Here is a 19,391-nt window from a genome sequence, read left to right as displayed (position 1 = left end):
TGAGCAGGTGTTTGAGGCAGGTGGGTTTTTTTCCATGGATTAAGTAACAGTTGACTGAGCAAGTGGGTTATTATTCTGTGCACTCAGGGAAATCTTAGTGGTGGGAACTGGGCTGGATTGAATTCTCCAGGAGCCCTGACATGGAATGAGATGGAAATGCTTTCATTAAAGACTTCCCATGTGCCCAAGGGCTGGGGGGACAAGCAGAAAAACCCAATGAGAAAACTCCCCCAAGACAACGCTCGGGTTTCAGAAGCTGATGGCTCCCATTCAAGATGAGACAAATGAACCTAGGTCCTTGTCTTAGCCCAGGAAACGGGAAAGACTCAGGTTCGCGCACAAACCAGAGCGAGAGAGCTCTTCAGCTTTGAGCTCTCCCTTCAATTGTATCAGCCATTTCTCTGCTACCCATAGTTTACTGGAGATCAGCCCAGCAGGAGAGACCAACAAAGTTCTAGGTGTGAAAGAGTGAGCCCTTGTCTGGAATCCAACTCTAGCCACTCACTACTGTGTAAATGCCTGGGGCCTCAGTTTCCCCATTTGTAGAATGGGGCCAATAATCCTCGCCACCACTATCTCCCTGGGGGTGCTTAGAGGAAGGGGCTGCTGTGAACGACAGCACTCATTACAACTAAGTGATCGGGGGACAGGGAGAAGCATTACCCCATTCCCCATCTCCTGGAGGCCTCAGACTTCAGGAGAGGCCCCACCTCTACATCTGGCCTCTGGCTCCAAACAGGATGGTCAGTGGGCACTTGTTCTCTCCCACGCAGGCCTGCCACATCCTCAATCTATCTATCCCTCCATTGGTCCCCGCCTCCCGGCCCAAGGGGCTCCTGCCCTTCACCCTCTTTTGGCTCTCAACTTACCTTCAGTTCTGTTGCACAGCAGAGGAATGAAGAGGAGAAAATATTCGGCAGCACATTTCCTTCTCTTTATTCATGTAGTGTCTGTAACAGCTTTTGGAAGAGAGAACAAATTGCTTCTGAAAGGCCTGTTTGTAGGAGATGGCGCCTACAAGCACCCAGAGCTAGGACTCTGACCTTTTTGTCATGGAGCAGAGGGCTGGAACTTTAGGAATGGCTCCTGCTGGGGGCGCTGTCCTTCTCTAACACTCAGGCCAACAGCCACTGAGCTAGGACCAAGGGAGGTGACTGCCGGCAAACCCGGGGTCCAAGGAAGCTTCTCCTTCTGATGGAGCAGTTTGAAGGCCCAGACGAGGCTGATCCAAGGCTGTCACTGAGCCCTTTGGCATCAGTCTGCTGAAGCCTAGGGGCAACTTATTTTATAATAATTTCATAAAATAATTAATGTGCCTACAAAGGAAACCACTTATAATGACATTTTTTTTCAAGTTCATATGGCTCCATGGCTTACCAGCCCCTGAATGCAATGGCTTTGGTTGGATGATTATGAAATTTTCTTGTAAAGAATCATCACCCCTCACTGGAGACTGTTATGTTTCAATATCAGAAAGGAAATATCTAGAATATCCTAAAACTTTTAGGAATTTCAGGAATTCCTTCCTAACCTTAAAGCACAGTAAGACTGAAATCACACACTGACTTCCATCTGTGGGCACCCTGAGCGCTCCTGGAACCAGCCCCCAACGTGCCCTGATGACGAGTGAGGCCCAGAGGCCAGTCTTTCAGGAGGGACACTTGCCTGGCCAGCTTCTTCAGCTCATTGTTGATGTCATGATTCAAAGGCTGCTCTCTTTGGGCTCGGACGAGGAAATCCCGGGCTCTCTCATATTCAGTCATGATAAGACAAGCCTGCCATTAAAGATAAGAATGACTGCACTGCACGTTTGGGAAAAGAAAAACAAATTGGAAAAAGTCCAATTCTTAAAGTAATCCACATTTAGTAAGGGGGGGGGGAGTTACCTGAATTAATCAAATGAACTAATCTTACTTAAAGAAATGGGTAAGATTGGGGCAGCTAGGTGGCACAGTGAATAGAGCACTGGCCCTGGAGTCAGGAGGACCTGAGTTCAAATCCGACCTCAGAAACAACACAAAAACTAGCCATGTGGCCTTGGGCAAGTCACTTAACCCCAATTGCCTTCCAAAAAAAAGCAAAAAAAAAAAAAAGAAATGGGTAAGAGGGCGGCTAGGTGGTACAGTGAATAGAATAGCACCAGCCCTGGAGTCAGGAGGACCTGAGTTCAAATCCAGCCTCAGCCACCTGACACATTTACTGGCCGTGTGACTTTGGGCAAGTCACTTAACCCCAACTGCTCTCCAAAAAGCAAAAAAAAGATAAACAAAACTTTTGGGGCGGCCAGATGGTGCAGTAAGAGCACCGGCCCCGGAATCGGGAGGACCTGGGGTCAGTTCCAGCCTCAGATACTTAACACCCTCACAAAAAAACTGGCCGTGTAACCTTGAGCAAGTTACTTAACCCCAATTGCTTAAAAAAAAAAAAAGAAATGGGTAAGAACTATACTGGGACCTTTGTCAGATAAAAAACATTTCAATTTAATGAAAGATGTGAACAAAGTCTAGATCCCCTCTTGCCACCCTCTCCCCAATCAATGGCATTTCAACCAGGTACAACAGAAAGTCTATCTGGAGGGCTGATTGGAGGCCTTGGACACACCCTTTGGGGCCTGCACGAAGCTGAGGGGAAGTTATGCCATTTAGCTGCTCAGTGGTGGAAGTTAGCCCACCAAGCCAAGCTTGGGGTGGGGGGAGAGGAAGAGAGCTGGCTTGGGCTAAGTCTTGGTCTTCCATCCCATCGTGGACAGAGGAAGACCAGTCAGAGGACTCTGGTTTTCTTCTGGTGTCCTCATCCAAGCATCACATCCCTGCAACAGTAGATACTGCATCGGCCTTGGGAGCCAAGGACAAACTAAATACACTGGGGAAAGGCATCTTCAGGACTCTGTGAGGAGCTGGAGAGTCATGCCACGCTGGAGGGCTATGGGAACAGTCTTGCAAAGAGGAGAGGAGGATTTCCAGCAGCCAGAAGCTATATGCTGCTATCTATCCTCTGCACACAGCGCTACTCACACTAAGTGTGAACCAGCGCTCCCCTGGGCTTGGTATGTGCTGGGGGGAGAGGATGTCCCAGACTTCTGGGAAATGTTTAATGTCGATTCTTCTTACTCTACTCCCTCAGCACATACCCCTTGATAAAAGTTATCTGATATGAATGGACACCCATGGGCAGGAGAAGCCCTTGCGGGAAGCTCCTGAGTCAGGATCAGAAGGCCTCCTCCAAGCCCCTGGTCTTCTGTTGGAGCCCTGAGGGGGAGACAGAGCGACCTGGCCAGCCAGGGCCTGGGGATGCTGGAAGAACATGGGCTTTGAGAAGGTTCCTGTGTTAGGGCCATGGCCTCCTGAATCTCTCCCCTAACAAGACCAGTTTCACACTCACCCGTCCACACCTGAAGAGGGCCTTGGCATTCTTCTGATCGATAGCCAGGGCTTGCTCTCCATAGACCAGGGCCCGGGTGGGTCGTTCCAACTTGAGGTAAGTGAAGGACAGGTTAAGGAAGACCAGGAGTTTGGCACTCTCTATTTGACCCTGTTCCCCAGGGTGAAAAGGCCTGCGGCAAAGAATCGAGGAGGCCTGTAGGGAGACAGAGCAGCTGAGAGAGACGTTTGAAATCTCAGAGAGTGAGCAGCCGAAAGCAGCCAGAATGCTTACCCCCAGAAGAGCTCAGGCCGGGCTCATTTCGGCCTTTGTATCCCCAGCACCGAGCACCCTAGCACACAGCAGGGGCTTCCTATTTGCTCACTGACTAGAAACACAACAAAGTCCAACAATACAGGTTAGGAAGAGCATTGGGCTTTAAGAGAAGGTGTGCCCAACAAAGAGTGAATGAATTTCCACATCCGAGTTCAAAGAGTTAAGTCCTTTGCTTTCAAGGGAACCTCATTACTGCCATAAGGAAAGTATGAACCTCTTGTGAACACATAATATTCCTTCATAGGCTGGAAAATTAAAGTTTGAAATCACATGAGGGAAACAGAGACGACACAAAATTCAACCAGACAAAAAGGAGCAAAGGAGTCTCTGCTGGCAACGATTTTCACAGCTAAATGGGCCTATGGGGTCTGACCCCGAACGGCAGCTCTTGGCCAACTGCACAGCCTCGTTTAACAAACAGAAGTTGCTACACAAAGAGAAGGTTTGATCTGCCCTAGAGAAAACACAGCAGAGAGGCGACACGGCCACCGCGTCTCTGACTGCAGCAGAGGCTGTGTGTGTCTGCACCCCCATAACCAGAGAGGAGCCTGGCACACAGCAGGCATTTGATCACGATGTGCTTATCGATGCCCGAGTTGCTCCCTCCCTGAGCCCACAGGGAGGGCAGCGCCCTTTATAATTAAGGTGTGACACATCATTTTTCCACCAGATGGTGCCATGCCCACGCGTCTGTCAAGCATCTGCTCCCTGCCCCCATCAGATTGTTTTCTCCACTTTCCTCACCAAGCTACACAATTTCAAAAGGACCAGGAAAGCATGAAAGCCTCTGGATTCTAGACTAAGGGCTAATATTAGATACCCCCTGGGATGACCAGAAGAAGAGCATTATCTACAGCCCCGGAGGCCCCAGCTCCCACCTGTGGGCGTCCCTGGCTCAGCCTGCCCCTCTGCCACGCCATCACCTCTCTGTAGCCACCTGGTTTTCTACTAACACAAAAGATCTGCAAATAAGCCTGCCCAGCAGCCCACCTCCCCAAACCTTCTCCACCCTCTCCTGGGGTTCTCCCTCTAGGTATCACACAGATTGTTCCTGACCAGTCACCTTCCCCAACCTGGTAGGCCCCCAACCTCGTAGTTTGTGAGAAAAATTGAGGGAATGGATTGTGAGACCGGGGCCCAGTGCGGGGGAGCAGTGGCCTGCTGTCTTTGTCATTAGGCCCCAAGCGTCCTTCCAGGAGCTGAGCCCAACCTGCCTCTTCATGGTCTAGTCTCAGTCAGCTGCTTTCACTCCTGGCAGTAGGGAAGGCTGCCAGCATATCCTTCCCTTGAAGTCCTTGGCTGTTCCTTGTACTGAGAGGGAAGACTGGCCTCAAGGCAGACAGGGTCTCCCAGGCCGCAGGTGCTGTTGTCCAACAGCCCCAAGCCCCAGCTACTGCTCACTCCCATGGCAGCCACTCTAGCCGCCCCTGGCAGCTAGCTCCCCATTCCTGCCTTTAAATGAAGAAAGAGAAAAGCATCCAGTAAAGCCCACTCATTTACAGGATGGGGCTGGAAGGGGTAAAGAGAGTGCAGGACGTAGCTACCCATGCTTCTGGTGTGATGGCAGAAATGGCCACTTCAGATAAGGGCTGGTCTTTGTCTTCAAGGCTTTTGATACTGCCCAGCATTTCCCCATATTCTTTCCTCCAGGGAAAGCCAAGTCACAAGAGACCTTTCTGGAAAACAGGCTGAAAAATCAAGACAACCGAGATGGAGGAAATACTGAAGACTGACTGAGATAGTCCCCAGAAGCTTGGGTTCTGTTGTTGGTGTTCTCTGTATGTGAGTGACAGAAAATTCCTTGGTGTACCCTGGTTTCCCCATTCTGGATGAGGTCAACGTCTCTATCAACACCGGCCGAGATCAAAGATCGCCTCTGTCTGAGGTCTGGGAAATAGCTCCAAGGAGGAGCCAAGACAATGGAGTAGCAAGGAAAAGTACAGTGACCTCCCTTCCTTCAAAAAGATCTAGAAAACATGCCAGGCTGAATCCTTGCCGGGAAATGCAAGAAAAAGTGACACAGAAGAGCCCAGAGTGACTGACTCACAGTGAGTCAGAGACAGAGAGGGGCCAAGGGCACTAGGGTTCCAAAGGAGGTGCCAGACCCCCACTGGGGCACCACAGCTGGCAGCTTTGTCACCCATCATCTGCTCTGCATCACAGAGCCAGGGTGAACGAAGCAGAAGCCCTGCTCCCACAGGGGGCATTCCAAGGAAATGGAGAACACTCTAGCCTGTGTACTGAAGACAGCGAGTTCAGAGCTGTGTGGTTGAGACCCAGGAGGAGAGTGGGGTCTCACATCTAGCCCTCAGCCCAGTCTGAAGCCTGCAGAGGAAAAACCAAGGCAGGAATCCTGACCCAAGGGGTGCCTACAGCTCTGTCACTGGGAACCAGCAGAGGTTTCCAACTGGCTGAGAGTAGCTGATTCTAGCAGAATTTACTGTTACTCAGACCCAAAACCACATCAAGAACTTGTAGAGTTTGGACCAAGGGGGCAGCAATCAGACTTTGCCTTGGATTGACCACTTTCTGCTAACGTTGGCAGTTCCCCAACCTGAGCCATTCCGAAATCCTAGAACAAAAACCTATGGAATCAGCAAGACAATCAGCCTAGACCTTCTGTAAAGCAGTGCACAGAGTGGGGTAGAGTCATGATGGTGGAGCAAAGGCACAGACTCAGCTGAGTTCTTCCAAATTCCCTTCCAAACAACTTAAAAATAACACCTCAACACAAATTCTGGCGCAGCATAACCACCAAAAGGCTGTGGGGGAACTCAGAAGGTCCACAGGAAAGGTCTGTCTCATTGGAGTGAGAGGGGAGCTGGGCCAGCACAGGCTGCACCCCGTGAGGGCATGTACATTGGCAGCTAGCTCATTGTAACTGGAGAAAAAAAATGCATCTGCTGAAAAAATGGGAAAAATCATAGGACAGCAGATAGACAGGCTTGATTATAAAAAATAAAAAGCATTTTTACATAACAAAAAGCAACGTATCTGATAGAAAAATTGAGGAAAAACTTTACAGTAATGCATCTGATAAAATCTGGATATAGCAAATGTGTCAGGAATTAACATGAATTTATACAGCAATATCTCTTCCCCAACATAAATGGGTAAGTATATGATCTTGCAGGTGTTTATTAAAGTTATCGATAACCACTTGAAAAACTGTTTAGACTCCAGTAATTGAGAGGTGAAACTTAAAACCACTCTGAGGCCCCACCTCACCCCCAAACTGGCAAAGAGAGAGAACACTGATAAAATTCAATACCGATCTGGCTATGGGGAAACAGTCACAGCAATGGGGCTTGATCTGGGAGCTAGGACACTCTGGAACAATCTAGCATCACACAGTAAGAAGTCACTCATCTCAGAAAACCCTCTGACTCCAGGATTCCACTATTGAGACCATACACATAACGCCATGGAGGGAAAATAAGACTTAGTTCTACAAAAATACTCCTAAAGGCTTTCATGGTAAAGGCCAGAGGCCCATAAGCCTAACAATTTGAGAACAGGGCAAGAAATTGCTACATTGGTGCAAGGGAATGTTGCTGTGCTTAAAAATCACAAATATGATGAATACAGAGAAATACAGAAAGCTTGTGCCAGCCCACAACTACAGTTCTGGATCTCTACAGGTGAAGCTGAAAACTGGGATCACTAGTTTCTTTTTTGACTCTTCCTTCAACCCAGGATCTCTCCTGGGAACATCAGAATATGTCTAGGTATCCACAAGAAGGTGAAAGGCTTCCTCACAGGGCCTCTCATGCAGCAACACACTGAACGTGTGTCCCACTCTTCGTGACCCTGTGGACCAACTGTTCATGGGGGTTTCCTTTGCCATTTCCTTTGCCAGTTTTATGCAGGCTGGGGTTAAGTGACTTACCCAGGGTCCCACAGTCAGTAAGTCTGAACTTTGGTGTTTCTGACTCTAGGCCCAGTGCTCTATCCACTGTGCTACCTAGCGGCCCCACACCAACTTAATTTAACCTAACAAAAACAAGAACCTACAAAGGATGGAAACTTGACCCTATAACAAACCCAAACAATCATCCTTCCCCTCTGGTAAGCCGCCCCTCTCTCAGGGCCTAGAAAGTCAGTCCTCCAGACCTTCACTGGACCTTGACATTGACACCCCCTCACTAGAAGAGCGTATTCAGGGATGCTTAAGAGTCAGAGAGCCCCCCTTTCCTTTCTGTCACCCTAGATTTGAAGCTTTCCCCACACTAGTATGGTTGCTGGACCTCCACAGTACCAGCTGTGTGGCCCTGGGCAAGTCACTTAACTCTCTGCCTCAGTTTCCTTATCTGTCAAATGAGAAAGGCAAACCATCCCAGTAACTTTGCCCAAGAAAACCCCAAATGGGGTCATGAAGAATTGGACATGATTGAAAAACAAAAGAGAATAGTTGAGTTTGAGGAGGCAGTGGCAAAATATCCATGTCTACAACAAAATTCAGTGACTAGGAAAAGATCTCTGGGCCTACTGAATCTAGCACATACCCCCAAAGTAATCCCCACTGTGATATACCCACATGATGCTGTTCAGCCTGTCTGCAGATCTCCAATGAGGAGGAACCTACTGCTTCCCAAGGCAGCACATTCCACTTTGGGAGAGGCCTTGAACACTTCTTCACCCCTAAAGTGAAATTTTCCTCCCAAATGTCCAGTTTCTTCAAGGATATCACCAGTTAGACAAGAAATCTTGGAGCGATCACGAATTCATCTCCTTCTATAGGGGGTGAGGTATATGATGTGAGAGTGACAACTTTGGACAGGATGGAAAAGCCAAAAGGGCCAGTTCTTGACATAGGAAGATGTGATCAACAAGGTGTCATTCTCTCCAGTTCACAAGCAAACTGTGTTCCCTGAATAAATCTATTGCTGCTCTACAATAACCTTTTATGCTAACTGCTAATTTGTTGGGTAGAAAAAAGGAGAGCCTTTTTAACATGCCACGAACTCAAATAAATTAACAAAGACAAGTGTGAATATGGGTCCTTGGGAGAAAAAGCCATGGGAACGTTCGACAAAGCAAGGCAGGAACAGAGCTACACGTGATGTATAAAAAATCAGGAGGACTGGCCAAAGTGAGAAACTACAACAGAGAATCCTCACATAGGCAGGTCCTCACAGCTCGTTGGTCTGGCTCACCTGAGTGTGGGTGTGCATGCCAGGGGATGAGCAAAGCAGGCTACTAATAAAAGGCAGACAGAAGAACCAGAGGGAAATCGAGCCTGCAGAGGCAAATGACCCAGCAGCCACTGCCACACCTGGCCTTGGGTGGTTCTGTCAACAAGCTGCAGGGACTTGCCAAGGTGCACACGACTTACTCAAGGCAAGATGGCTATGCAATGCCTTCCCTTGGGGACGGAGGACGTGGGTGGGCAGCCTGCCCGCAAGATCTCTTACCTTTTTGTATCTCTCCTTGGCATCATGGAAGCGGTTCTGACGAAAGAGGTAGTTGCCAAATTCACGCTCCGTGCCAGCCACCTTTAGCACCTTCTCGAGTGGGAACACGTCCTGCTGCTTCTGAGGGATCAAGACAGAGCTCTGTGAGGGCACCACTGCACGCAAGGGCTCAGCCACTACAGGGCTGAGGGTCCTTCACACAGAGAGGATTTCAGACATCTTGGTCTGGCCAGGTTTGGCTGAACTGCTGAATTTGGTGAGGTTCCCAAAGCTGCCCAGGGGTAGAAAGGGGAAACCAGATCAATGTCTGCCTTGTGACCTGAGGGAGGACACGTGGATCAAGTGCACGTGCAGCCTGTGTAACCAGCCAGAGTGCAGACCCTACCCATCCCAATATCCTGGCTGGGCCTACCTTCACTCATCGGAAAGGGGCCCACAGATGTCTCCTCTTCAAACACCTGTGGCTCAGGCTGCTGCACCCCTCTTACTCCCAAGCGGCATCCAACTCAGGCCCACCCTGCCCTCTGCTGTCAAAACTGCTCTTCCTATCAGACCTCTCCCTCTGGCACCTTTCCCATCCACGTGACTCCTCTCACCACTACTGGACGTCTCTGCTCTCAGTCCAATACCCCAAGTCAGGAGGAGGGGCAGGCGCGCTCCTCATTCCTTGTCATCACTCCCAGCCCCCTCCTCTCTTGCCATTGCCCAGCATCCTGCCCTCCCTGGATGCTCATGTCCATCCTTCAAGAGTAATATATCCAGAGGCTGGTGGCCGTCATTCTTCCTCCTGTCTCACTGTCTTCGTCTCCACCTTAATCTCTACCTTCAGACTTGAGGGTCCTTAGTCAGGGGAGTTGTTCAGAAGAGGCCTTGATCAACTGACTCCCCTGCACTCCCTACCTCAGCCCATTTCATTCAACTGTAAAGTACAAGAGGGTACATAAGAGACAACCGAGCTTAGGGAAATTCATGAGTCAAGCCTGATGAAGAAGGTAGCTGGCCACTGGCTATCCCTGGTGTCCCTTTACAATAACCAGGACAGGAAACAGCCTTAAGGAGGATGACCCGTGGCAGCAGAGAAGAAAAGCCCCAGGCCCCGAGAGGGAATTGCTCCAAGAAGAGTCGTACTTGGCAGTGGGGCTACATGCCCAGAAGGAGACCTCACATATCCAGGAGGAAACTAGCCTCAGAGTCAAGGTAGGAGACAGCCTTGAAAACAGATAAGACTCAACTCTCTTACAAAAAGAACTGGCTCAGATAATTTGGAGTCCAGCTTGAGAAAGAAGCAGGCCCAGGGAGCCTGACCCAAGCAGTTACTCTGCCCAGAGGAGCAATGTGAAGACGCCACGAGAAGAGAAAGACTGTCATGGCCCTGCCGTGGCAGAAGTACGTGTCCTGAGTGTGCAACTCTCCACCTACTCCGAGTGTTCGTCTACCGAATGGCACCACTTGGACTGGCAAGGGCACATCAGGTTCATGGGGAAATGCTCTGTAGCTCCTCTACTTTTAGGAGATTCCAAGAGTACCTAGAAGGCCCTCTGGGGGACCTGGCCTGTGAGTGCAAGGTGGGCGAAGGGGAGGGTGGCTCTCAGAGGGGGAACCTACACCAAGATCTATGTCGCCATCCCTCTCATTAACCTGCTCAGCCACCATGATCTACACCTCCACTCCACCTCAGCCACACAGGGAAGGCCATGCCCTACTCTGAAAGTCCTCTCAGACCATCCATAACCTTCCATCTCTCCCTTTGTACCATTCCTCTTAAATGTATTATGCGCAACCAAGGACTCCACATACTGCAGCTTTCTTGCTTCATGACCCACATCCTGGCCTCCCTTTCAGAATTCCTCCTTCAAAGGAAGCTGGTTTCTGGAACAGAAATAATGGGACAGAGTGACATTTCCATCCCAGAACATGTGAATTGAAAAAGAGGAAATACTGACATCTGATTTGGAAGAAGGCGGGTTTCAAAGGGGTTTGGAGAAAAGAAAGGTAGGATCCAATGACCTGAAATTCTATTGAGGAAGGAAGCCCCAAATTGCTGGAAGGCTCCCAACACTGAAACTCTAAAAATAACAGTGCAAATGTTTCAAATAAAAGGATGAAAAGAGCACACTATCCAAAGAGACCAACGTGATTCTGTGCATAAAATGTGAAAGCAGGGACAGGTAATAGAGAAACAATACAAAAAAAGAGCATAGTCCTACGAAAAAGCGCCAGGAGCATTAAGGTTCAGAGGGTGCTGAGGCTGCTAAGGGATATAAAGAATTTACTTTCTCTGTGTTACATCGAAGGCCAAAGGAAATCAAAAGGAAAAAGGATCTTGGGTTCAGGGTAGCTGGACGGGCAAGAAGGTAAAGCAATCCAACTCACACTGAGTTGCCATTTTCTCTTTGAATGAAGGGGAATGAATTTCGGAGTGAGAAACTAGAAAACTGTTGACTAGAGTTGAAATCCAAAATAAGGAGGTGGAAGAAAGCATCAAGTTGCCCTCAGTGAGTTCAAGTCATCAGGAACCACCATCAGAGGGCCGGAGTGAATGTGCTGATAAGACTATGAAAGACCACCCAGCACAGAAGAGATGTCATAAGACAGAAAAACGTCAACGCCCAGTCCAATGTTACCAAAACAAGGGGGTATTCTGCACACTACACACCAGGGATTTGGGCTTCATTTTTGGCAAAACTCCAGATTTAATTTCTATTTTGTCTCTTTAAAATTTAATATATTTTTTTTCCAATCAAGAAAAATTTCCCCTCCCCAACAAAGTCTTTGTAATGAATTAGCCATAGTCAAACAGATTCTGGTATCGGCTATGTCCAAAACAGTGTCTCAATTCCAGCCCTGAGTCTATGCCCTTTCTCAGGAAGCGGGCAGCATGCTTCTTGACAAGTCTTCTGGAACCCTGGCAGGTCACTGAATTGAGCAAAGTTCTGAGGTCTTTCCAAGTTGTCTTTCCAACACTTTATTTTACAAATCACTACTTCATACTGCATTGGTTCAAACAAGCCTTTCCAAATCTCTGTGAAACCATCCCCTTCATCGTTTCTAATGGCCCAATCATAATCCACTTATATTCTTATACCATCCTTTTTGGTCAAAATGGCAAACTGATATGTGAGGCAGAACCTGCAGAGTGGCTTTAATCACATTTCCCTAATTATTTGGGAGCTGGAACATGGTTTTTCACATGTCTATTGATAGCTCGGATTTCATCCTCAGAAAACTGCTCGCTCACAGCCTTTGAACATTTATCAATCTGGGAATAGCTCTTATTCTTATAAATTATAATAAGTTCCCAGTCTACCTTAGGGATGAGATATTTATCAGCAAAACTCGTTGCCAAACTTCTCTCCCCCCCCTCCCACCTCAGTTACCTGCTTCTCTTCTCACTTTAGCCTTGGTTTTGTTTGTGCAAAACCTTTTTAATTTTATATGATCAAATCATCTGTTTTGGTCACGTGCTCTTCAGAGCCCCAAAAGGTATCTTCTCTTTTCTCCTTTGTTTGTTTATAAGGTCACCCTTGAAGTCTATGCCATGCACACACCCATCTGGAGCTTATCTTGCTATTCCAGGAATGATTTATCAACACTTAGTAAAGCAATCTATGATCATTAAGAGCCAGTATAACCAGGTCGTGCAACTAAGCTCATTTCCTCTTTCTTGACCAAGTAGTTATACTCACACATTAGAGGAACACCATGCAAATAGAAGACTTAGATTTCTGCCAAGTATTTGACACAATAATGGTTTCTTTGTGGACAGGACAGAAAGATTTGGACTATGGAGCTGGATGAGTGACCAGAACCAGAGTTGCTATCTCCTTGAGGAGGGATCCCTTAGAGTGCCCCAAGGGTCTTTTCTTGCCTCTGTGCAAGTCAAAGTTTCTTTCGATGACCTGGAAGAAAGCAGGAGTCACGACTGTCAAATCGGCCAGATGACACAAAGCCATGATGGCCAACGCGTCAGATGAGACGAGCCAGTCGGGATCCTCCAAGCTGGCGATGCACTAAGACAGCGGGTGAAAGTTGGAAGGTGAGTTCTGAAAGGACAAGTGTCAAGAACCCAAACAGGCTTTCAGATGAAGGCTTTACAAACCACCGGCAGGAGTGTCATAGGCCCAATCCTTGGCCAAGCAAACCAGAACAGATTCTGCTTAAAGATGGTAATGTGTGAGGAGGGAATTTAAAATAAGAGAAGGTCTAACTAGATGGCAATGGAAATCACAGACTGGTTTTTAAAACAACTTCATGAAAGTAAACATGTCTGCCAAAGACCATTTGGGAAGCAAGGTTAGCAACTGGGGTAAACTGTTAAATAAATGAATCCATCCAATTTAGCCAACACCGTCAATACCACCACCATACATCTGTGAAGATCTTTTCACATCTATTACCTCATCTGATTTATTAAAAACACAAAATATATTAAGTTGAAAGGTTCCTTTCACCACCAGTAAAGGCTTCAGAATGGAGGTAGAGAGAAAGTAGAATCAGAAGGTCAGATGAACATGAAGAAACAAATGCCTTTAGGCAGGATATTGAGGCCAGACAGAGAAGGTCCAAAGAAACACAGTCTGCTTGAGGACTTACGGCAGTAAGGGCAAAGAATTCGTCTGACTCGGCAGAGTCCAGGAAGTCCAGCAGCTCCAATTCAAACAAGACCGTGGTGTTGGGTGGAATCAAGGGTGGACAGCCCAGCGCCCCGTAGGCATAGCGCGGCTTGAAGAGAAATCGGGCCAACTCGCCTTTGCGCATCGTTAACAGGCCCACCTCCATTCCCCACAAGGTTATCTCTAGAACAGAAGAGGCAGAGGCTCCAATCAAGCCTGGCTATTCCCAGCTTTCCAAAGGAGGAAAAAGGAAACAAAAGGGTTGCAGCAAAACCATTCACTAATTAGATATCAAATGACTGTTCCATTAAGTTCACTCTAGAGATCAGAGGCTAACACCAAAGAATCCCTGTTCTAGCTGATAACTTTGGCTCCTTCAGCAGTCTGTTGGGGGTCCTCTCACCTCAACTATTCTAACAGCCCCCTAATGGGAGGCTGCTTCCAATTTCCCTGCCTCCCTGCCCCCTACTCCACATAGGTACCTAAGTGATTACCATTGGCCATTGTGGAAAAACTCTTTGGAACCATGCCCCAAGCCACTAAGCTGTGCATACACACAGCAACACCTCCACTGGGCCTACACCCCAACGAGATAAATGAGGAAAAGGACCCATGTATGCAAACTTATTTACAGCAGCTCTTTTTGTAGAGGCAAAGAACTAGACACTAAAGGAATGCCCATCACCCGGGAATGGCTGATCCCATTATGGGATGTGAACATCATGATGTCTCTAATGCCAAAAATGGCCAAAGGGACAGTTCCGGAGAAACCTGGGAGCATTTTCATGAACTGCCAGGCCCAAAAAGGACAACACTGTAAAGGCAAAGGACTTTGAAAGCCTTGAGGATTCTGGTCAGTGTAATGCCAGACCCTAGCTGCAGAGGGCAGATGACGGTGCCTGCTCCCCATTTCCCAATGGAGAAGGGATGGACCCAGGGTGTAGACAAAACACTGGGTTTTAAAAAATTTTTAATTAATTTATAGTTTACAACACTCAGTTCCACAGTCCCTTGAGTTTCAAATTTTCTCCCCCTTCCTCTCCTCCCCCCCTCCTTTCATGGGGGCATGCACTCGAATATAGGATCTACAGATATCTTCACATTAATCATTAGTCAGGTTCTAGAGAAGGATTGTAACTGATGGAATGATCAGTGGGGAAGAGGAAACAAAACAAGAAAAAGAAGCAGAGTGAGTCGTTTGCTTCACTCTGCATTCAGACTCTGCAGCTTTCCCTGGGTATGGACATGTCTTTTGATCATGAATCTTTTGGACTTGTCTTATAACCTTGCATGGTTGAGAGGAGCCCGGTCTATTGAAGTTGGTCGTCACACATACTTTGTGTCTGTGACTGTGTACAGATTTCAACTGGTTCTGCTCTCCTCACTCAGCATCAGTTTATATAAGTCTCTCCAGGTTATTATAAAGTCCATCTGCTCCTCATTTTTTATGGCATAATAGTATTCCATTACATTCATATATCACAATTTGTCGAGCCATTCCCCAGTTGATGGGCATCCCTTTGATGTCCAATTCTTTGCCACCATAAAAAGAGCTGCTATAAATATTTTTGTACATATGGATCCTCCTCCCACTTCTCTGATCTCTTTGGGATATAACCCTAGAAGTGGTATTACTGGGTCAAAGGGTTTGCACTTATTTATAGCACTTTGGGCATAGTTCCAGATTGCTCTCCAGAATGGTTAGATCAGTTCACAACTCCACCAACAATGCACCAATTTTTCCACATCCTCTCCAGCATTTATCATTTTCCCGTTTTGTCATCTTAGCCAATCTGGCCAGTGAGATGTGGTACCTCAGAGTTGCAAAACACATTTTTGAGGAGGGTCGAGGCAGGAATTTGTTTTATCTGACAGCACATTTGTTCTAAGAGTTTCTTTTTCTCTTCCCACCTCCCTCCCCCCCAAGCTCCATGCAGGAAGGGAGAAGTGGGAGGGAGAAAAATATTCTTGTTTTAAGTGAAATAAAAGGTTTAAAAATCATTCACCTGACATGCACCATTCTCCAACTCAACTCAGACAGCTTCCTATCAATTCTAGAATCCAACATAAAAACTCTTATCTTTTTTTTTTTTAAGCAATTGGGGTTAAATAACTTGCTCAAGGTTACACAGCCAGTTATTTCTGGGTGTGGTGCAAAGTATCTGAGCCCGGATTTGATCCAGGTCATCCCAACACTGGGGCCAGTGCTCTTACTTACTGAGCCACCTGGCTGCCCCTTATAAACTCTTATCTTTAAAACGCTTTCTACAATCTGGCCCCAAACATCCTCTGGAACCTGATTTGACAGTGATCCCTCTCCCATATGCCACAGACCAGTGAAACTACACTGTTTACTGTTCCTCACACACAACACTCCCACCTTTCATCTGCCAACCTGTCTAGCACACCCCTCAGAGAATCCCTTCATTCTTTCAAAATTTTGCTCAAAAAAAAAAAAAAAAGCCTTTTCTGACCATCTCCCCCAGTTGCAAATGCTCTCCTTCCTCCCCCCTCCCCAAAGAAAACAGATGCTATCTGCATTTACTTATACACACATCACCTTCCAAATAGGCTGAGGATTTGTTCCTCAGCACCATGCTTGGCACATAGCAGCTTAACTACTCCCCTTTGAGTACTGCTCTACAATCCAGCCTAACGGTTCCTCCTGGGCTCCTCACCTCCCAGGCTCAGCTTAAGGCCCAGTCCTTCTGAAAAGCCTCTCTTGGCCCCCTTTGTCATGCTCCCTCCCTCCTGCAGAGATCACCAGGCACAAGTCCCTGTGGCTTCTCAGGAGGGGGGCTGCTTTCACTGCGTCTCCCCGCACCTGGCACAGTCAGCCTGGAGAAGGTACCCAACTAAGGCGGGTGGGCTGGAGGGAATAGCATGATCCTGGATTGTGCCCCCAGCCTGGCGCCCATTTCATACATTTCTCAGTCACAAGGGGAAATGGGAGAGGAAAGGATAGGTACATAGCCCATCCCTCCCACCAGAAGAACCAGCTCCCAACCTACGGTGGGGCTTAACCCCAGAACCCTGGACCGTTTCCCCAGCCCTGACCCACCTTCTCCCAGCTTCATGAGGCGAGGGACCTTCCTGTAGCAGTTGGTGTCGAAGGGCTTGTCCATGTGCTCCAGGTACCCGGAGTACTTCACTGAAAGAGACCGGGAGAGAGCTGTCACGATGCACAAACAAGCAGATGCAGCCCCCGGGCCCCCTGGGCAGGGATCCCCTCCACACCCGGCTTCTTCTTAAAGCCTCCAAGCTCAAGTCACGCCCCACGCGTGCACAGCCGCGCCGCTCCGGGCTGCCAGCTCCCGCACCTAACACGGAGGCGTCGGGCGTCACCAGGTCTCCGGCGCCCTCGCGGATGACCTCCTTCAGCACCCCCCGGTCCCCGGTGACGTCCTGCATCCGCTGGCTCAGCCTCTGGTACGGTGACTGTTGGGGGCCGAGAGGAAGGCCGTCAGCCCGCGCAGCGGGGGGCCTCGGGGGGCTCTCAGACCCCAAGGCCCGCCGCGGGCACGGCAACGCTGGGGGAAACCCTCTTCCTTTGGCTCCGGCTGGGGAGGCCGAGCCCCCATTGTACAAAGGGGGAAACTGAGGCCCAAGGAAGCACGGGGAGGGAGCAAAGAATCGGGACCTAGAAGAAGATGGCGCTGGAAGGGCCCGGGCAGGGGGAAGATCACGGAATCACAGGGCTGGAAGGAGCCAGGGCCCCTCTGGGCCACCCACCCCCACTTTACAGAGGAGTAAACTGAGGCAGCAGAAGGAAGGTTACGTCATCTGCCTCCTCCAACCCCCAATTCCCAGAGCTCTTTCGGCTGCGGAGTGCCCGGGACAGTCACGTGACCTCTCTGTGCCTCTGTTTCCCCCTCTGTAACACGAGAGTTCCGACGGACACACATACGAAGCGCCCCCTCCCTCGGGGCGCACCGGCTCTCCCGCGCCTTCGCGGTCCAGGGCCGGCATCGAGTCGCTCCCCACAGGCTCCTCCATCTCGTCGGGTGGTTGCCCCAGACAGCGCATGCGCGGGACCCTTGGCGCAGGCTCTTAAGATCGGTCCCAAGCTCCCGCCCACACACGCCCCTCCCAACCAATCAGCCGTCGCCACTCGCTCTCAGGTGTGAGCCTCGCAGCCAATCATCGCTAAGGCGTAGGTCGTAAGGCACGTGTTTCCCCAGGCCGGAAGAGCGTTGTCGGTTTCAGCACCCTGCTTTCCCCCCCACAGACTCTCAGCTCCAACAGCTGCGAGGGTACGCAATCAGTCAAGCATCAGCCTTGGTTAGCCGCCTACTAGCCCTGGGCAGGTGCTGGGGCTGGAGCCAGTTACTGGGGCAGGTCCGTGCAGCAGCAAGAATGGGTTAAGCCATTAGGCTGTACCCTGCCCTGCCTTGGGGAAAGCCCATACCCAACAGTTCTGTGAGGTCATTGGCACACAGGACGCCCAGTGGCAAAACTCCCTCCTTCTCTGCAACTCTCTGTAATCCTAGAGAGCGCCTAGGGGAGGTGGGCCGTGGATAGGTCACTGGATACGGAGTTAAGAAGACAAGAATTCAAATCCTGCCTCAAATACTATGTGACTTTGGGTCAGTCACTTAACCTCTGTTTACCTCAGTTTCCTCATCTATGAAATGGGAATGATAATAATAGCACCGCCCTGCTAGGGTTGTTGAGAAGATCAGATGAAATAATGATGGTGAAGCTCCTAACACAGTGCATGTGTGTTTGGCACGTAGAGGGACCGTATAAACATTCACTATTAATATCGCTGTAGCCATTGATTTGTAGAAGAGGCGGTAGGGTAGAATCCTGGCCCTGGCCCTGGCCCTTGCTCACTGGGCAACCTTAGGCAGTCGTCCTACCTGGCTCCACCACATGGGGGACGGGGGGGGGGCGCTTTCTGATATTCTGGTTTGGGACCCTCCCTTCCGCGTGCGTAATCCATCCAGGTCTCCCCATCCCGTCTGACTGGTCCAGGTCATGGAAGAAGGTTGTCCTGGGTGGGAGTGGCTCCATCCTTCATCTTGCTATCCCGGGGCCAGACCATCCTTTTCCATCCCAGCTTCACCTTTGTCTAGCATGTTAAACTTTCCCAACCTCTGTAAGATGAGGCATGAGGACCAGCTGATCTGCGAGTTTCCTTCCACTGCTAAATCCTCGGCTCCCGCAGGCTCCCGGTGTTCCTGGAGGCACAGTGCAGGGAGCCCTCCCCAGAGTCCCGCTTCTTGCCTTGCCCCACCCCCACCCCTCATTCTTTTCTCTTTAACTCAAGCAACCACCTGAACCGCTCCTATCAACGCTGGGGCAGCCCGTGGCAGGTGCCTCGGTCCTGTGACCGAGGCTGGTTTTCATTTGATTCCAGTGACTTTCCCCTTCGCCTTGGGGTGGGAAGGGGGAGTTGCCAGGAAATGAGGAGAAGAAAGAAAGCGACAGAGATTAGCTGGCATGAGGGTGTGCCCCCCGTCTTTTCTTGTGGTCCCAGCTGGAAGAAAGAGACTGTGGCGGTCAGAGAGGTCAGTACTCCGGGTCTGGAGGCGCTGGGAGGACGAGTCTGGAATAGCCAGCCAGAGTCCGAGATTGCCTTCCCCTCTGGGTGCAGAATGCCTGCAGGGAGCTAGTTCCCTGGCTTTGGCGCTTGCCTGAGGGTCTCCACGTCCTCCCGTTTGGG

At 49.4% G+C, this 19,391-nt stretch overlaps 1 protein-coding gene across 1 annotated transcript; it reads right to left on the bottom strand.

Moving 5' to 3' along the window:
* Nucleotides 1-871: 871 nt before the first annotated feature.
* FKBP6 (FKBP prolyl isomerase family member 6 (inactive)) lies at nucleotides 872-17,749 on the bottom strand. Its single transcript, XM_069089143.1, has 8 exons — nucleotides 17,657-17,749; nucleotides 17,044-17,161; nucleotides 16,785-16,874; nucleotides 13,704-13,906; nucleotides 9,111-9,230; nucleotides 3,382-3,576; nucleotides 1,666-1,775; nucleotides 872-959 (listed from the first exon to the last, which is right to left on the bottom strand). Exons 1-8 carry the CDS (start codon nucleotides 17,747-17,749, stop codon nucleotides 872-874), a joined length of 1,017 nt encoding a protein of 338 aa, XP_068945244.1.
* Nucleotides 17,750-19,391: the final 1,642 nt, after the last annotated feature.

Source organism: Petaurus breviceps, unplaced genomic scaffold, assembly GCF_028583685.1.
Source record: "Petaurus breviceps papuanus isolate PSGF00001 unplaced genomic scaffold, PetGlider_PUasm1.0 186, whole genome shotgun sequence".
NCBI lineage: Eukaryota > Metazoa > Chordata > Mammalia > Diprotodontia > Petauridae > Petaurus > Petaurus breviceps.
The sequence above is the reverse complement of the archived record's forward strand: the minus strand, read 5'-3'. Positions and strand labels throughout refer to the sequence as shown.